The 16,073-nt window shown below is 37.7% G+C and overlaps 1 protein-coding gene across 2 annotated transcripts in view; it reads right to left on the bottom strand.

Moving 5' to 3' along the window:
* Positions 1–16,073, bottom strand: part of EIF2AK3 (eukaryotic translation initiation factor 2 alpha kinase 3) — a 74,315-nt gene that overhangs the window by 32,897 nt on the left and 25,345 nt on the right. For both annotated transcript variants that reach the window (XM_054472501.2, XM_054472511.2), the window contains exons 3-6: positions 6,150–6,344; positions 3,610–3,743; positions 1,153–1,387; positions 780–942 (exon numbers count right to left, since the gene is read on the bottom strand). In XM_054472501.2, coding sequence (XP_054328476.1) covers positions 780–942; positions 1,153–1,387; positions 3,610–3,743; positions 6,150–6,344 — 727 coding nt within the window. The remainder of the gene's footprint in view (positions 1–779; positions 943–1,152; positions 1,388–3,609; positions 3,744–6,149; positions 6,345–16,073) is intronic.

The raw sequence follows: 16,073 nt of genomic DNA, 5'->3' as shown, positions 1-16,073 counted from the left end.
ATATATGTGATTACATATAAATAATTATATATATATAAACAGAGTGTTGTCCTGTCACCCAGGCAGGAGTGCAGTGACATGATTATAGTTTGGGGTAGCCTCTAACTCCTGGGGTCAAGCGATCCTCCCATCTCAGCCTTTGGAGTAGCTAGGATTACAGGTGCATGCCACCATTCTTGGCTAATGAGTAATTTGAAATCATGTTATATAATAAGAATATTTCTAAGCCTTTCTAATATAGATCTCAGAGAAAAAGAATATGCGACAGTAATTAAAAATTTCAGAATCAGGCTGCGCATGGTGGCTCACGCCTGTAATCCCAGCACTTTGGGAGGCCGAGGTGGGTGGATCACCTGAGGTCAGGCGCACTATATTCTGGCCAATGTGGTGAAATCCCATCTCTACTAAAAATACAAAAATTAGCTGGGCATGGTGGCAGGTGCCTGTAATCCCAGCTACTCAGGAGGCTGAGGCAGGAGAATCGCTTGAACCCAGGAGGCGGAGGTTGCAGTGAGCAGAGATCATGCCATCGCACCCTAGCCTGGGCAACAAGAGTGAAACTCCATCTCCAACAACAACAACAAAAAAATTTTCAGAATTGGACAAATGGAAAAGTAGCAGGAATGGAAATCAAAGTATAAATCTCAAGGGCAACCTAAATCAGAGATGATATTAGGATTTAAAACTACTACAGGCACTCCTGAAGTAGGAAGGAACAATGTAAGAAGACAATCTAGATATCAATGTGTACTATCATTAGATAAGATACATTTACTCACCCAAGTAAACACTGTTTTCTGTGGCTCCTCTGGCAGCTTCTACAATGTCTTCTTCATCTTCTAAAACATCATCATTAGATGTATAACTTGTATCATCAAAAAGACTGATGGGAATGACTTTCCCATCCTTAAGTAACCAGGCAGATGCAATTGGAGTACAAAACTAAACAAAAATGGAAAAAAGGTCTTAAATAATTCAAGCAGTAATATGGTTCCAACCCATAAAATACCATTTAAAATCACAAATTTCTAAAAGCACAGAGAACAAGCTGAGAGCCCCAAGTAGTAGTAATTTCGTTCCACCCAATCAATAAGTTTGGTCAGACTGGGAGAGGAAGAACCGTATTTATAAATCCTCAGTGGTGTTAGGTACCTGGTACTCCCATTCCAGATGTCCTCCCTTCTTACTGAATGCCATAACTTTCCAGTCAGCAACCGAAACCTTTATCACTATGTCCATTATGGCAGCTTCCTGTTCTTCCACATCTGAAATAATTTTAGACTCTTCTGTGTTCTCATTGGGCTTAAAGGTGCTTTCAATAAATCCGGCTCTCGTTTCCATGTCTGGAATATACCGAAGTTCAAAGTGGCCAACACTGAAATTCCACCTTAAATTTACAAAGGTGTGTTTTAGAAATTTACATTTAAAGAAAGGGACAAAATAATATAGAACTCTTCTAGATTGAAGAAGCAAATGGTAAAATCATGTGATGAGAAAACGAAGAACTCAACATAACCTTCTGGAAAAGAGTGCTCTACTGATTTATGCCACAAGAGGGCCCACAAGAACTTTGTCCTGACCCTTCAGACAATGGTTTTGAGGGTTGTGGACTGACTGATGTGTCCCTTACAACAGCTAAGGGACAGATTTTCTCTCAAAAATCTACAAATGTTTGTACTTCTACATCAGAGTGATTTTCCCCGAACACATCAATGTCACCTTAAAATGATGTAGCACACAGTCTGCCTTACCTCTTAATTAAAGGCAGGATACATTTCATTTAAGTGCAGCAAAATTAATATGCCCTAACAAACCAGTGTAAAAGTCAAGATGAATGCACCAGTCTTAAATTCATAATAAAACATGGCCTCAAAAAGGCAATGTGATCCAGGATACCTCAGCCTCAATCTTGGATGTCCACTGCACAAGATGTGGCAAGTCATTTACCCTTTCCTAAGTAAGTTTCAGCAGTCTTATCCATAAAGTGGCAGTAATAATGTTTCTTCTATAATTAGTAAATAGAAAAATCACTCAACTACTGAGAGTATTGTGTCTTTTCACTCAGATATAAAATGGCATAGTTAAGAATTCTGACATTTATGGAAATAATTATATTTTAAAGAATCATGGATCTTAGAAACCCAGATCCTTCCTATTCTGGTAACTCAAAATTCTGTTAAGTTGGACATCTGCTGCTATGGTGGCTGAGCTCCCAGTAAGCACTCAAACACTTAAAAAAACAAAATCCAGTCAGGATAAAGAAGGTCAAGTTGTCTGTAAATGCAAAGCCCTATTCATAGTCCAAACTAGAAAGAATAAATGCATTCTTAACTGAGTTTGAGAAAACAGTTTTCAGGAAAGGAAACTGAATTACACTGCATCAGATCAGACAAAACCCGAAAGTCTGGTTCATTTTCAAAAGATAAAGATGGAATCTAAAGTTATTTTTACTACACAGGCAATTTAAAACTTAAATATTAGGTTTAAAAAAAAAAACAAGCATTTGATGTAGAATCAGCATATCTAATCTAGGTATCACATTTTTTAATCACATATTTAAATATAAAAATTACATAAGGGGTTCATTATTTAAAGAAGGAAACAGAAAGGTATTAGGCTAAATAAATGTTTTAATACTTCAAGAAAATTGAGTAAAATGATTATTATTTTAAAATTGAGATAAACTATGAAACTACCTACTAGACATAATTAGAGAGTCAAATAGGTTCAAGCTCAAAGAAACACATCAATTTTGTCTTAACATCTTTCTGTATTCAAAGAACTTTGAATGATGAGATTGCTATAAAAAATATCATTAGGCCAGGCGCCGTGGCTCACGCCTGTAATCCCAGCACTTTGGGAGTCTGAGGTGGGTGGATCACCTGAGGTTGGGAGTTCGAGACCAGCCTGACCAACGTGGAGAAACCCCAACTCTCCTAAAAATACAAAATTAGCCGGGCATGGTGGTGCATGCCTGTCATCCCAGCTACTTAGGAGGCTGAGGCAGGAGAATCGCTTGAACCCGGGAGGTGGCTGTTGTGGTGAGCTAAGATCATGCCATTGCACTCCAGCCTGGGCAACAAGAGTGAAACTCGGTCTCAAAAAAAAAAAAAAATCATTAACCTGAGACTACACTAATAAATAGTCATCATATGAGAACCCCTGTGGTTATCATATCCTGAAGCATATGGTGAGAAGTTCAGTTCAGAATTTGTTAATAACCATGAAACCACTTTTATTTTAGGACCCACATTGGATCACCTGATGTCGGGAGTTTGACATCAGCCTGGCCAATATGGTGAAACCCCGTCTCTACTAAAAATACAAAAATTAGTTGGGTGTGGTGGCACGTGCCTGTAATCCCAGGTACTCGGGAGGCAGAGGCAGGAGAATTGCTTGAACCCAGGAGGCAGAGGTTGCAGTGAGCCAATATCGCGCCACTGTACTCAAGCCTGGGTGACGGAGCAAGACTCTGTATCAAAAAAATATATATATATATGCTTTTAAGGCAACAAAATAGTCAAAATCTCCACAAACAGAAATCTGATAAATTTTGGTATTAGGTGTATTTCTAAATAATACCAACAGCAACACTATCTGAATACACACTTCTCATTGCCACTGCGAGGTCCAACAGCTCTAACAGTTTTTTGGGTACGCTGTAGAAGCAGGATGTCTTCCTCTTGTTCCATTTCATCACTATCCCATTGGCGACAACCCAGAGCTGAACAGATATACCTCACCTGAAAAGACAAAATTAGATACAAAATTAGTAAAAGGAGACAACTCATAAGAGATCAGAGATATTAAAGGAATCTGTAATTTTTAAAAAGTGAAAGGAAACTAAGGAAATGTGTATGAAGTACTCAAGTAATAAGAAGCATCAGTTAGCTTACTAACTCCTAAAATGAGTTATTTAGAACAATGACAGTACCAATGAATATTTATTTCAGGGAATGATTTTAAGGATTTACATAATTTTAGCTTTACTTTGGAGATTTCCATGGAATATACAAGAAGAAATGGATAGCTACTTGTGATAGCTTTTCTACAATATCATTAATAAAATTTCAGGTGAGTTAAAAAAAATCAACCTTAGAGTTTCTGTATAACGAAAGTGTTTGGTTTTTAAACATTTGAAACTTTTCTGAGAGCTTTTTGTATTCAAAAGTAACTGCCTCAAATTTTCCCTAAAAGAAAAAAGGAAGACTTAATATGATCCAAACTAAAATCCTCACAAAAAGAAGCATACCTTCTACAGTACCAGAATTATGTAGCAGCACATCAAATCAGAAAACCAGATGATCAGGTTCAATCCTGTTGTTTACAGATGAGACTACCGAAGTAAACAGAGATTGAAGTGCTTTGCTCAAAAAACGGCCAGATAGGATGGCATGGCCTCCTCAATACAATGCAGATGCAGGTGGGTGGAGAAGGCAGAAAAGCATCTGCAAGAGCAAGAAAGTGCTATGGGCCTAACACTTAGATAAGGAATTGTTAAAGTTGAAAAATTCAAGAGTAAAAAGACCATGTTTCTATTCTTCCTTATTTTAGTCCAAGTCTGTATATAAACCGTTTACACGTCAAGGTGTTAAAGGTTTACAAAGATTTTTATTTTTTACCTTATTAGAAAGGATGCTTTTATTTATTTATTTTTATTTCATTATTTTTTTTGAGACAGAGTCTCGCTCTGTCGCCCAGGCTGGAGTGCAGTGGCACGATCGTGGCTCACTGCAAGCTCTGCCTCCCGGGTTCACACCATTCTCCTGCCTCAGTGGGACCTGCCTGTAGTTGGGACCACAGGTGCCTGCCACCGTGCCTGGCTAATTATTTATTATTATTTTTTTTAATGGAGTCTATTATTTATTTTTGTTGTTATTATTATTTTTAATGATGTCTCACTCTGTTGCACAGGTCGGAGTACAGTGGTGTGATCTCAGCTCACTGCAACCTCCAGCTCCCAGGTTCAAGTGATTCTCATACCTCAGCCTCCTGAGTAGCTGGGACTACAGGCTACAGGCGTGCATGCGCCACCATCCCCAGCTGATTTTTTTATTTTTAGTAGAGATGGGGTTTCACCATGTTGGCCAGGCTGGTCTCGAACTCCTGGCCTCAAGTGATCCACCCACCTTGGCCTCCCAAGGTGGTAGGATTACAAGTGTGAGCCACCTTGCCTGGTTGAAAGGATGTTTTTAATTAGTTACTGTTGATAATGGATTTATAAGACCCAATCTTAGAAGCAGATTATATTATGATTATATCCTAAGAGCTAATGTTGGAGAAAGTCTAGATTATTAACAGCATGACTTTGTTGTCAGATAGATCTAAGTTAAATGTGACCCTGGAAGTTTCTGAACCTTTTAAAGTCTCAGTTTCTTCATCTGTAAAATGAGTATAAACTTTCCTCTTGGATCACCTTATTATAGGATCAAACCCTATAAATAAGTAGTATCAATTATTCTTATCATTAGGATTACTATTAATCTTTAGAAGGTTCTTCATCTGTCAAAATGTAAAAAAAAAAAAAAAAAAAAAAAAAGTTACACTTAGGAAGACTGTGAAGATTGCAAAATAATGTATAAAAAAAAGCACCTGAGGCTGGGCACGGTGGCCCCTGCTTACAATCACAGCACTTTGGGAGGCTGAGGTGGGCAGATCACTTAAGGCCAGAAGCTGGATACCACCCTGGCCAACACGGTAAAACCCTGTCTCTACTAAGAATACAAAAATTAGCCAAGCATGGTGGCACGTGCCTGTAATCCTAGCTACTCAGGAGGCTGAGGCACGAGAATCGCTTGAACCCACTTGAACCTGAGGGGGTGTGGAATGGGGTGGGGGATGGGGATTGCCATGAGCTGAGATCAGCCTGGGCAACAGAGTGAGACTCTGTCTCCAAAAAAATAAAAAAACACACCTGAGACACAGTAGACCATATTTATGAATTCTCTTCCTCTGCTATTCCTGGCTCTGCCATTTATTCTGTTATTAGTTTCCCCTTCCTACCTCACAGTTCTCTTATTAAAACAAATGACAACCTCAGGGGAAAATTACAATAAACCTCAACTAGTAATAAGTGTAGTTTAATAAATTACTTTTTCTATCTTAATTTATTCTGATTTCCCCAAAGTAAATTCAGCATTTTCACTTACCTTTCCACTATATGCACTGAGTCCATATGTAGTGAGAGATTTTCCTCCAACCAAAACAACATCATCTCCAAATTTATAAGAAGATTCAAGAAGTGATTCAACTGTGAAAGGAACTGTTTCCATGCTCTCACGGTCTCGGTCCCACTGGAAGAGGTCTCCATCCAGGGAAGGAATGATCATCTTATTCCCAAATACCTAAAACAGAAGCTAACTTTTTAAAAGGGCCATAACATAATTATTATTTTTTCTTACTTCTCCCAGAAAAATGGAAGTGTCATACCTTTAAAGAATAATAGTAATTAAGAGCTGGAGTCTTGATCCTGATGTACTCCAGCCTCCTTCTGAGTAGCACATGAAGCAGTGCAGTCCATCAACCAAAAGTAATTTAAAAGAACTGCCAATCACTAGGCCCTACACATAGTACTCTAGTAAGATCTTTCTCAAACTCAGTTTACCATGGGCCAAAAGGGTCCCATAATGGTAGGTGAGCTACCAAAAGAGAGTTTTATGATCAAGTGAGTTCAAGAAGAGGTTACTATAGGAGCTCTTATAGCCATTAGTATGTTAATGTGTAACATGATTATGTGTAATATGTGTAATATGAATATTTAATGTGTAAATAGATAATATATGCTGTATTTTCTAGGGCTATTTTTATCAAGGCCAATTACTGTCATAGACTCAGCTCCAAGGAACACAGGTTTAGAGATATTGATTCAAGTAGTGTCCCATCCCTTCTTTTATTTGCTTTCTCAAATCTGCAATAAGCTAGAAGCCTGATAAGTAAGCTTACTGGTTTTGTGTTCTCAGTTGCCCTTCCTTCTTTTAACAATGCTTATTAAGGGCCTACCTATGGCCTGGCACATTCTGATGGTTGGGATAGATCAGTGAGCAAAACAAACAAATCACTGCCTTCGTGAAGCTTAAACTCTGGTGTCACGAGATAAACAACTTAATAAATAAGTAAATTATATGGTATGTTAGGTGATAAAAGCCATAAAAAAAATGGAACAAGATAAAGGGAGAATGGTAAATACGCATGGGGTGAAGAGGGGATTATCAATAAAGAGCTTAGGGTAGACCCCACTGAGAAAGTAACATTTGGGCAAAGTCTTAACATGAGAGAGTTAACCAGGCCAGGCCAGGCTTTGAAAAGGCTCTTAGATGGAAGCATACCCATCATGTTTGAAAAACCACAAGGAAAGTGAACAGGCTGAGAGGCAAGAGTGGAGGCAGAGAGAGCAGGCGGAAGGTAAGAGATTAGTTGATAAGCAGTCGAGCTGTTTAAGGTAGTCAGGTTTGGGATATAATTGAAAGGTAAAGCCAACAGGATTTCATGGTGGATTCTCTTTATGGCATGAGCAAAAGAAAGGAGTCCAGGATAATTCCAAGACTTCTGGCCAAGAATATCTTATCTCTTCAGTAAGAGTTTTAGTACATGTCTTTGTGACATTGACCTTTGGCATTTAAAAAACGCATAATTTGACCTACATCAATTAATGACACAACTATTTTCCTGATTATCCAGGCTCAAAACTTTAGGAAACAGGGATACGAGAGAAGTAAGAGTTAACAAAATTTTTCTACATAGTTTTTTGTTCTTTAAGCAGCAGACTGCTTTCTTTAAAGGGATACTTACTTGAAAACTCGCATACAGTAACTGAGAGTTCTCATTTGGTGTTCAACTCACACATCTACTTTGCCCCAAACCTGGGGCTTTGGAAGACAGATTAAAAACCACTATTCTAATTCACTTCTTTCTTTCATTTTCCAGTTCAAATCCTTATTATCTCCTGCTTGAACTACTATAATAGCCTCTTTACAGTTCTTAACTGGAAATTTCCTTAATCTTGTATGTATCTTCCAGATTAATCTCTTTGAGTCAGAGTTAAGCTTGTTATGACACTATTCAAAAATCTTCAACAGCTATTACCTTCTTACTAAAGACCCCAAATCCTAAAGATCCAAAATCCTTTAGAGGATATTCAAAGTCCTCTAAAACTGACCTTAAATAAACCTTTCATCCCTGTCTTTTACTTCTCCCCCAATGGGTGGAAATCAGGCATGGTTATTTAAACACAACATTTAATGTTACTGATATTGTTCAGTTATGTCATTGTCAATGTCATTTCTTCTTTCTGGAACATCCTTCTGTACCAACTTTGTCAACAGAAATCCTATCTAGCCTTCAACCTAGCATCACGTATTTTTTTGCTTTGAAATCTAAGAAAATTTCGGTAATATAAGTTTGCTGACAAAAATCTTCCCATTCCTTAACTTTCCTTTTTGTTGTAACTATAATCGGAGACACCGTGATATCCTCAAAAATTGTTCACTGTACCTCCAAGAAATACTTACCCGGTCAGCTAATGTTTATATTTATGTTTATACAGTGGCTGTAAAAGTAGTGCACTCATACCCGGTGCCCAAATTTTGTCATCTAATTTCATTCTCCACCAAAAGGAACCAGGGCTCCTCAGAGAAATGGCAGATTCCAGGGCTGGGGCAGTGTAGATGCAAGATGAGCCTTTACCATCTTATTCTTTCAAAAAACAAGGATGTGCTTGAAAAGGGTGAGGGCATGCCACTGGCCAAATCTGGGACAATTAAGCACCAAAATAATTAAGTACTGAATTTTTAAAAATAGGAATTCACATGTTCATACCAATAGCAAACAGATAAAATAAATAATATATGAGGGAAAAGGAAGGGCTGGAGTTGGAAAAATCAGCATTTTGCCACCATCACAGTAAAGACTGGGTCATACCAGAGTCAGCAATGGTGCTAAACTGAGGTGGAAACTTTGATGAAGAACAGAATATCTACATGTTCTAGGGTGTCTCCTTACAGCGTACTTATTAGTTACAAGAAATTAAAAAACAGAAGTTATATATTATATAGTGGAGATAATACTTTGATTGGATAACCAAAAGTAAAAATCATCAATGAGAGTTAGATGCCCTGAGAGAGACTGCATCACCTATGTAGTATTCCAGCCAAGAATGCACAACCTGAATCTCAGCACAAAGAAACATCAGGCAAGCACAAAGTAAGGAAAATTCCATTTTAAAAATAAAATAACAGAGAAACCATATTCTTCAAAAATGTCAATGTCAGATAAAGAAAGGCTGTGGAAAAAAAAAACTAGATTAAAAGAGGCTAATGTGACAAATAAATGCAATATCTGACCCTAGACTAGATGCTGTACTAGGCGTAGAGGATGCTATAAAGGATATTATTAGGTCAACTGACAAAACTTGAATATGGATGGTAAGGCATTGTATTAATATAAATTGATAATGCTTATAACTTTTGTAATTATGTAAGAGAATATCTCTATTAGGAAATATACACTGATGTATTTAAGAGTAAAGGGCCATGATGCATATTTAACTTATCCTGAAGTATTTCAAGAAAAACAAGTGTGTATGAGGGAATGGGGGAGAAGAGTGAGAGTGGGCAAGAGGACACGGGCAAGCATATAAAGCAGGCAACCAGGTTGGGGTAGGTAAAGTCTGAGCACATAAGGTGTTTTTTTTTTCCTTTTTTGGTACCACGTTTATTGTACAACTGTCTGTAGTTTGAAATTATTTCCAAACAAGAGTTTAAAAACAAAAGAAAGGTACTCAAGAGTCTTGCAGGAGCTCTATAATCAAACTCAAGACCATACCATTAAATGAAGGTTTACCATAATTCTAGACATTTAAGTGTTCCTATTACTCCTTACTGAAAAAACATTTGATTTTCAGTAAGTTCTCAAGTGACATTGGTATATACCTCACCTAATATTACCTTAGAGTCTTAGCATAACTATTTTATTCTTTGTTTCCTTCTTTTTCCTGATAATAGATAACAAATTTTATTCTCAAAAATTAAAACCTTTATTTTTATCTTTTGTAGAATGTCCAACTTGAAGTTGCCATTAGAACAAATTTAGGTCAGAGTATGCACATACCCTATAATAACAATAAGTAGTATTTAGCCGATATGATCTTCTATTTTGAGTTACATATCAGATAGAAAATCAAGTATTTACCATTATCTACCTCCATATTATGTTAAATATTCTATATTTTATTTACCAGAACACTAGATTCAAATAATAAAGTTAAAAATAGATATTTTAATTGGTCATCTCAACAGTAGTATTAGGTTAAAGTATAAACAGAGAAAGCAGCTGTGCATGACTAAAAGAGGAAGAGGAGTTAAGTGTGTCTGCAGTAAACAGACAGTGTTTATTTTGACTTATTTCCTCTTCCATTAAAAACCTCTTTTCTTCTAAAGCAGTAGTGGGTCCTCAGGGAATACAATGTCTCCTAAGTGCAAAAATCAACTGCCAAACTAATATGAAATAAAATCCATTTTTGCCCTAAGGATGGTCTCTGCACCTCCAAAAGTAAAACCAACCAATCAACCAACAGACTGACCAACCAACCTTATCTTCAATTAAAAATATAGTTTAAAGAACCAAGATTTGATGATTGACTTATCATATCAAATCTTATGAGAAAACTGCCTTATTTTAAAAGTTAAATGCTCAACAGCATTAACTCAGTAAGTGCAAAACACAAAACAACAACAAGGCATTATGATTCAATAATGAATCATCATGTCGTATTTCTGGATTATGATTTTAAAAGTTCACTTTTAAATAGCTGCTCTTCACTAATTGGTTGCTTATGAGTCATACACATGGCCTGCTGACCTTTGTGCCAATCTTGTCAAGTCTTTCAGGCTGCATATGTGAAAGCAGATGGAGCTTTTCCTTGAGAGCCACAGAAGCAATATATGCATGCAGTTCAGGTACAGAGATGACATCACCCTTCACAATAGCATTACCTCACCCCCAAGCATAGGAATGAGTCACCCGATAGTCAGCTGCAATCTCTTGGTAGAAAAAAATGTAGGTTATGGTGATGCATTTTCACATCCCACTGATTTGTTCATGTAAGCAGCTATTTGTTCTGATTCGCTGCTCTGCATCTCAAACTCATTGTGTGACTTGCTTCTCCCTTAAGTCATTTTAAAAAGTCTAAATTTTTGTATTTATTTTCTTTGTTTTTTCCCTGTTCATAATTTAAAATAAAGGTGCTAGCAAACTCCCAGAGTCTATCTGTGTAATCATAAAGCAGTTTAGTAAAGTAATTCCGTTTCTGTTTCTTAAAATCTAAGTGGTACAATGTACACCAGTGGCACTTGCAATCAGGGATTTCTATCTGAAATTAAAATGTGAAAATAAGAACTTTAATTTTAAAGTGGAGGAAGGAATTTCATATGAGAAAATAAAGGAAGTACTACTACTAAAATGAGCACTACCAGCAATAAAAAACAAAAATTCCTCTAACTGTAAGAAAAATGTTTCCCATTTGATTCTTCCCTATTTTTCTATGCAGCCAACCCCTCTCCCCAACTAATTCACACACTCTTTGGGGTACATTCAACTTTAACTTGTTATAAAAAATTTCAAACATATAGAATGTGGAGATTAATAAATCCCCATGTATCTATCATCTAGTTTCAAGAATTATCAACATTTTGCCAACTGTTTCATCTATCTCCACTCACCTACTGTATACTTGTTTACTGGAGTAAAATCATCAAATTTTAAAATTTCTCCTATTATCTCAAAGATCTACTTTATGATGAGGAATTCCAAGTCTACATATTACATCTGATTCTTTTCCCTCCACAAAGGAGCTTCTTTCAACCCCTTTGTTATGCACTGATTTACTTGAGAAACCAGATTATCTGTCCTATAGAATGTCCCACAGTCAGGATTCTACATGTCATTTAACTTGTTCCTTTATTTCCTATATTTCCTGAAAAGTATGATTAGACTTGGAGCTTTGATCTGACGCAGGTTCAATTGTTTCGACAAGAAGCCCTCGTATCTGGTGCTATGCACTTCCTATTACATTAGGGGTCTACAAACTACAGCCCATGAGCCAAATCCAGCCTAATGCCTGTTTTGTAAGTAAAGTTTTATTGGAACACAGCCACACATTCATTCATTTATGTATCTGTCTATGACTGCTTTCTAGCTGCAACTAAAGGCCACGTGGTCCTCAAAGCCTAAGATAAGTACCATCTGGCCCTTTACAGGAAAAGTTGGCTGGCCCCTATGCTATACCATATTAGGAGGCACATAGTGTTTGCATGCCCCACTTTTAATGATGTTACTATCAATCACTTGAGTTTGGGGGAGTCAGCCTGATCCCTCCATTTAAAGTGTCCCATCAACTTTTTACCATTTTAGTATTGCTTGATGGCCTACTATTTCAATAAAAGAACTAGAATAGCAATTTCTAATTTTGTCATTCTTTCTGCATTTATTAGTTAAGATTTTTCTTTTTTCTTTTTTCTTTTTTTTTGCTTTTCTTTTTTTGAGATGGAGTCTTGCTCTGTCGCCCAGGCTGGAGTGTAGTGGCGCAATCTCGGGTCACTGCAACCTCCGCCTCCCAGGTTCAAGTGATTCTCCTGCCTCAGCCTCCCAAGTAGGTGAGACTACAGGCACCCACCACCATGTCCGGCTAATTTTTTGTATTTTTAGTAGAGATGAGGTTTCACCACGTTAGCCAGGGTGGTCTCAGTCTCCTGACCTCGTGATCTGCCTGCCTCAGCCTCTCAAAGTGCTGGGATTACAGGCGTGAGCCACTACTCCCGGCCTAGTTAGGATTTTTCTATAAAGAACTTTTCCTCATTCGGTTTTGGAAGCCAGATCTGCACACACTAGCATTTTCTTGATTAGTGACTCAGGCATTAAACACTCTCAAATCCCAAAAATTGTATCCAGAAGTAACTCACCCACTATAAAACTGAAAATTGAAAAGGGTTCAGGAGACTTGATGAGACCAGTGTGTTCCCTAACCAGGAAAGAGGGAAAAGGAACACACTGGCCCTGATAGTTAACAAAAGCCAAATTCTGTGTATAAGCTAAGAAACAACAAGGTTTAAAAAGGAGAAGAGGGGGTAAGAAAAAGAATGTGGCAAGATGCAGACTCACCGAGTGTAGAGATAAGGAAGAATGAACATGGGCCATGAAGAAAGACAGTGTAAAACACCAATTATCCTAGAATAGTTATGAAAGGGGCACACACCCCTGCCCCACCTAAGAACCCCAGGGAGCATTTCTAGGATAATACAATAACATTCTTACAATAATGATCCCAAGGAATAAATAAAAAGATACAACTCATTAAGATTGGGAAGATGTGAAATACATGAATACACCATTAATGTTCTCACTTGTAAGTGGGAGTTGAACAATGAGATCACATGGACACACGGAGGGGAACAACACATACTGGGGCCTGTCGGGGGTGGGGAGCAAGGGGAGGAAGAGCATTAGAACAAACACCTAATGCATGTGGGGTTTAAAACCTAGATGATGGGTTGATAGGTACAGCAAACCACCATGACACATGTATACCTATGTAACAAACCTGCACATTCTGCTATATCCTGGAACTTAAAGAAAAAAAAAGAAAAAAAGAAAAATATGCCATTAAAAATGCTAAATTGTTGACTTTTTTATTATCTGGAAGTCTCCTTTGCCTAGAACAATTACTTTCCTAGCCATACTAGTTGTTTTGCAAACCAAGGTGATGGGGCAACAGCACATATCCAAAATACAAAATCAAGATGTATCCATACCAACCAGACCAGCTGACTGCACCTCATCCAGCCCCATCCCCTGGGTCCCTGACTCTACTACTCATTTACTATGTGACCTCGGATAAAAACGAACACTTCACTGTTTTACAAAATGTCTCACGTTTCCTTATTTCATTTGATTCTCAAAATCGCTCTCCACAACTAACTTAAAAGGGATTCCTTTTTGGTCTCCAACCATTGACTAATGCTTTTATCACTTTGGGCATCCACAGGCTTCCTGCTTTTTCCCACTGCTTTCCAAGTTCCCCAATTGACAGTGGAAAGGGTTTTCTGATGTTCTGTTTTGCTACAAAACTTTCAATAAGACTAACGAATCAAGGAGTTGTTTGAAGAGGCATTTGCATTATAAGTCAGTTATCTCTAATTATGGAAGTATTTATATTTGTACATATTCATAAAGTCTTCACACCAAGTAGCAGATGCGAAAATCTGAAGGAAAGCAGGATAATCTCTAAAATCCTACTAAAACAAATCTATCATTGAAACACTTTTTCTCTCAATTTTCTCTGACTTATCAGTCTCTCTCAATTTTAAAATGTTGGACCTTAAAGCTTTGGTCATAGGTCTTCTCACGCTACTTTCTTTCAAGGTGATCGATCTTCTCAGTTCCCATGACACAAGCAATTTTAATTTTAACTTCAGCCCAGACTTTTCTTCTGTCAGCACAAGACCCATAAAGTCAAATGCCTTCTTTAGCATCTCTGCTTGGAGAGCTCTCATGGTCTCTCCGAACTCATATCTAAACAATGCATGTTCTTCCTTTCTATACCTGTTTTTTTTTTTTTTTTTTAATTATACTTTAAGTTTTAGGGTACATGTGCACAATGTGCAGGTTAGTTACATACGTATACATGTGCCATGCTGGTGTGCTGCACCCATTAACTCGTCATTTAGCATTAGGTATATCTCCTAAAGCTATCCCTCCCCCCTCCCCCCACCCCACAACAGTCCCCAGAGTGTGATGTTCCCCTTCCTGTGTCCATGTGTTCTCATTGTTCAATTCCCATCTATGAGTGAGAACATGTGGTGTTTGGTTTTTTGTCCTTGCGATAGTTTACTGAGAATGATGATTTCCAATTTCATCCATGTCCCCACGAAGGACATGAACTCATCATTTTTTATGGCTGCATAGTATTCCATGGTGTATATGTGCCACATTTTCTTAATCCAGTCTATCATTGTTGGACATTGGGGTTGGTTCCAAGTCTTTGCCATTGTGAAAAGTGCTGCAATAAACATACGTGTGCATGTGTCTTTATAGCAGCATGATTTATAGTCCTTTGGGTATATACCCAGTAATGGGATGGCTAGGTCAAATGGTATTTCTAGTTCTAGATCCCTGAGGAATCGCCACACTGACTTCCACAATGGTTGAACTAGTTTACAGTCCCACCAACAGTGTAAAAGTGTTCCTATTTCTCCACATCCTCTCCAGCACCTGTTGTTTCCTGACTTTTTAATGATTGCCATTCTAACTGGTGTGAGATGGTATCTCATTGTGGTTTTGATTTGCATTTCTCTGATGGCCAGTGATGATGAGCATTTTTTCATGTGTCTTTTGGCAGCATAAATGTCTTCTTTTGAGAAGTGTCTGTTCATATCCTTTGCCCACTTTTTGATGGGGTTGTTTGTTTTTTTCTTGTAAATTTGTTTGAGTTCATTGTAGATTCTGGATATTAGCCCTTTGTCAGATGAGTAGGTTGTGAAAATTTTCTCCCATTCTGTAGGTTGCCTGTTCACTCTGATGGTAGTTTCTTTTGCTGTGCAGAAGCTCTTTAGTTTAATTAGATCCCATTTGTCAATTTTGGCTGTTGTTGCCATTGCTTTTGGTGTTTTAGACATGAAGTCCTTGCCCATGCCTATGTCCTGAATGGTGATGCCTAGGTTTCCTTCTAGGGTTTTTATGGTTTTAGGTCTAATGTTTAAGTCTTTAATCCATCTTGAATTAATTTTTGTATGAGGTTTAAGGAAGGGATCCAGTTTCAGCTTTCTACATATGGCTAGCCAGTTTTCCCAGCACCATTTATTAAATAGGGAATCCTTTCCCCATTGCTTGTTTTTCTCAGGTTTGTCAAAGATCAGATAGTTGTAGATACATGGCGTTATTTCTGAGGGCTCTCTTCTGTTCCATTGATCTATGTCTCTGTTTTGGTACCAGTACCATGCTGTTTTGGTTACTGTAGCCTTGTAGTATAGTTTGAAGTCAGGTAGCGTGATGCCTCCAGCTTTGTTCTTTTGGCTTAGGATTGA

The sequence above is a fragment of the Pongo pygmaeus genome, chromosome 12 (assembly GCF_028885625.2).
Source record: "Pongo pygmaeus isolate AG05252 chromosome 12, NHGRI_mPonPyg2-v2.0_pri, whole genome shotgun sequence".
Taxonomy (NCBI): Eukaryota; Metazoa; Chordata; class Mammalia; order Primates; family Hominidae; genus Pongo; species Pongo pygmaeus.
The sequence above is the reverse complement of the archived record's forward strand: the minus strand, read 5'-3'. Positions and strand labels throughout refer to the sequence as shown.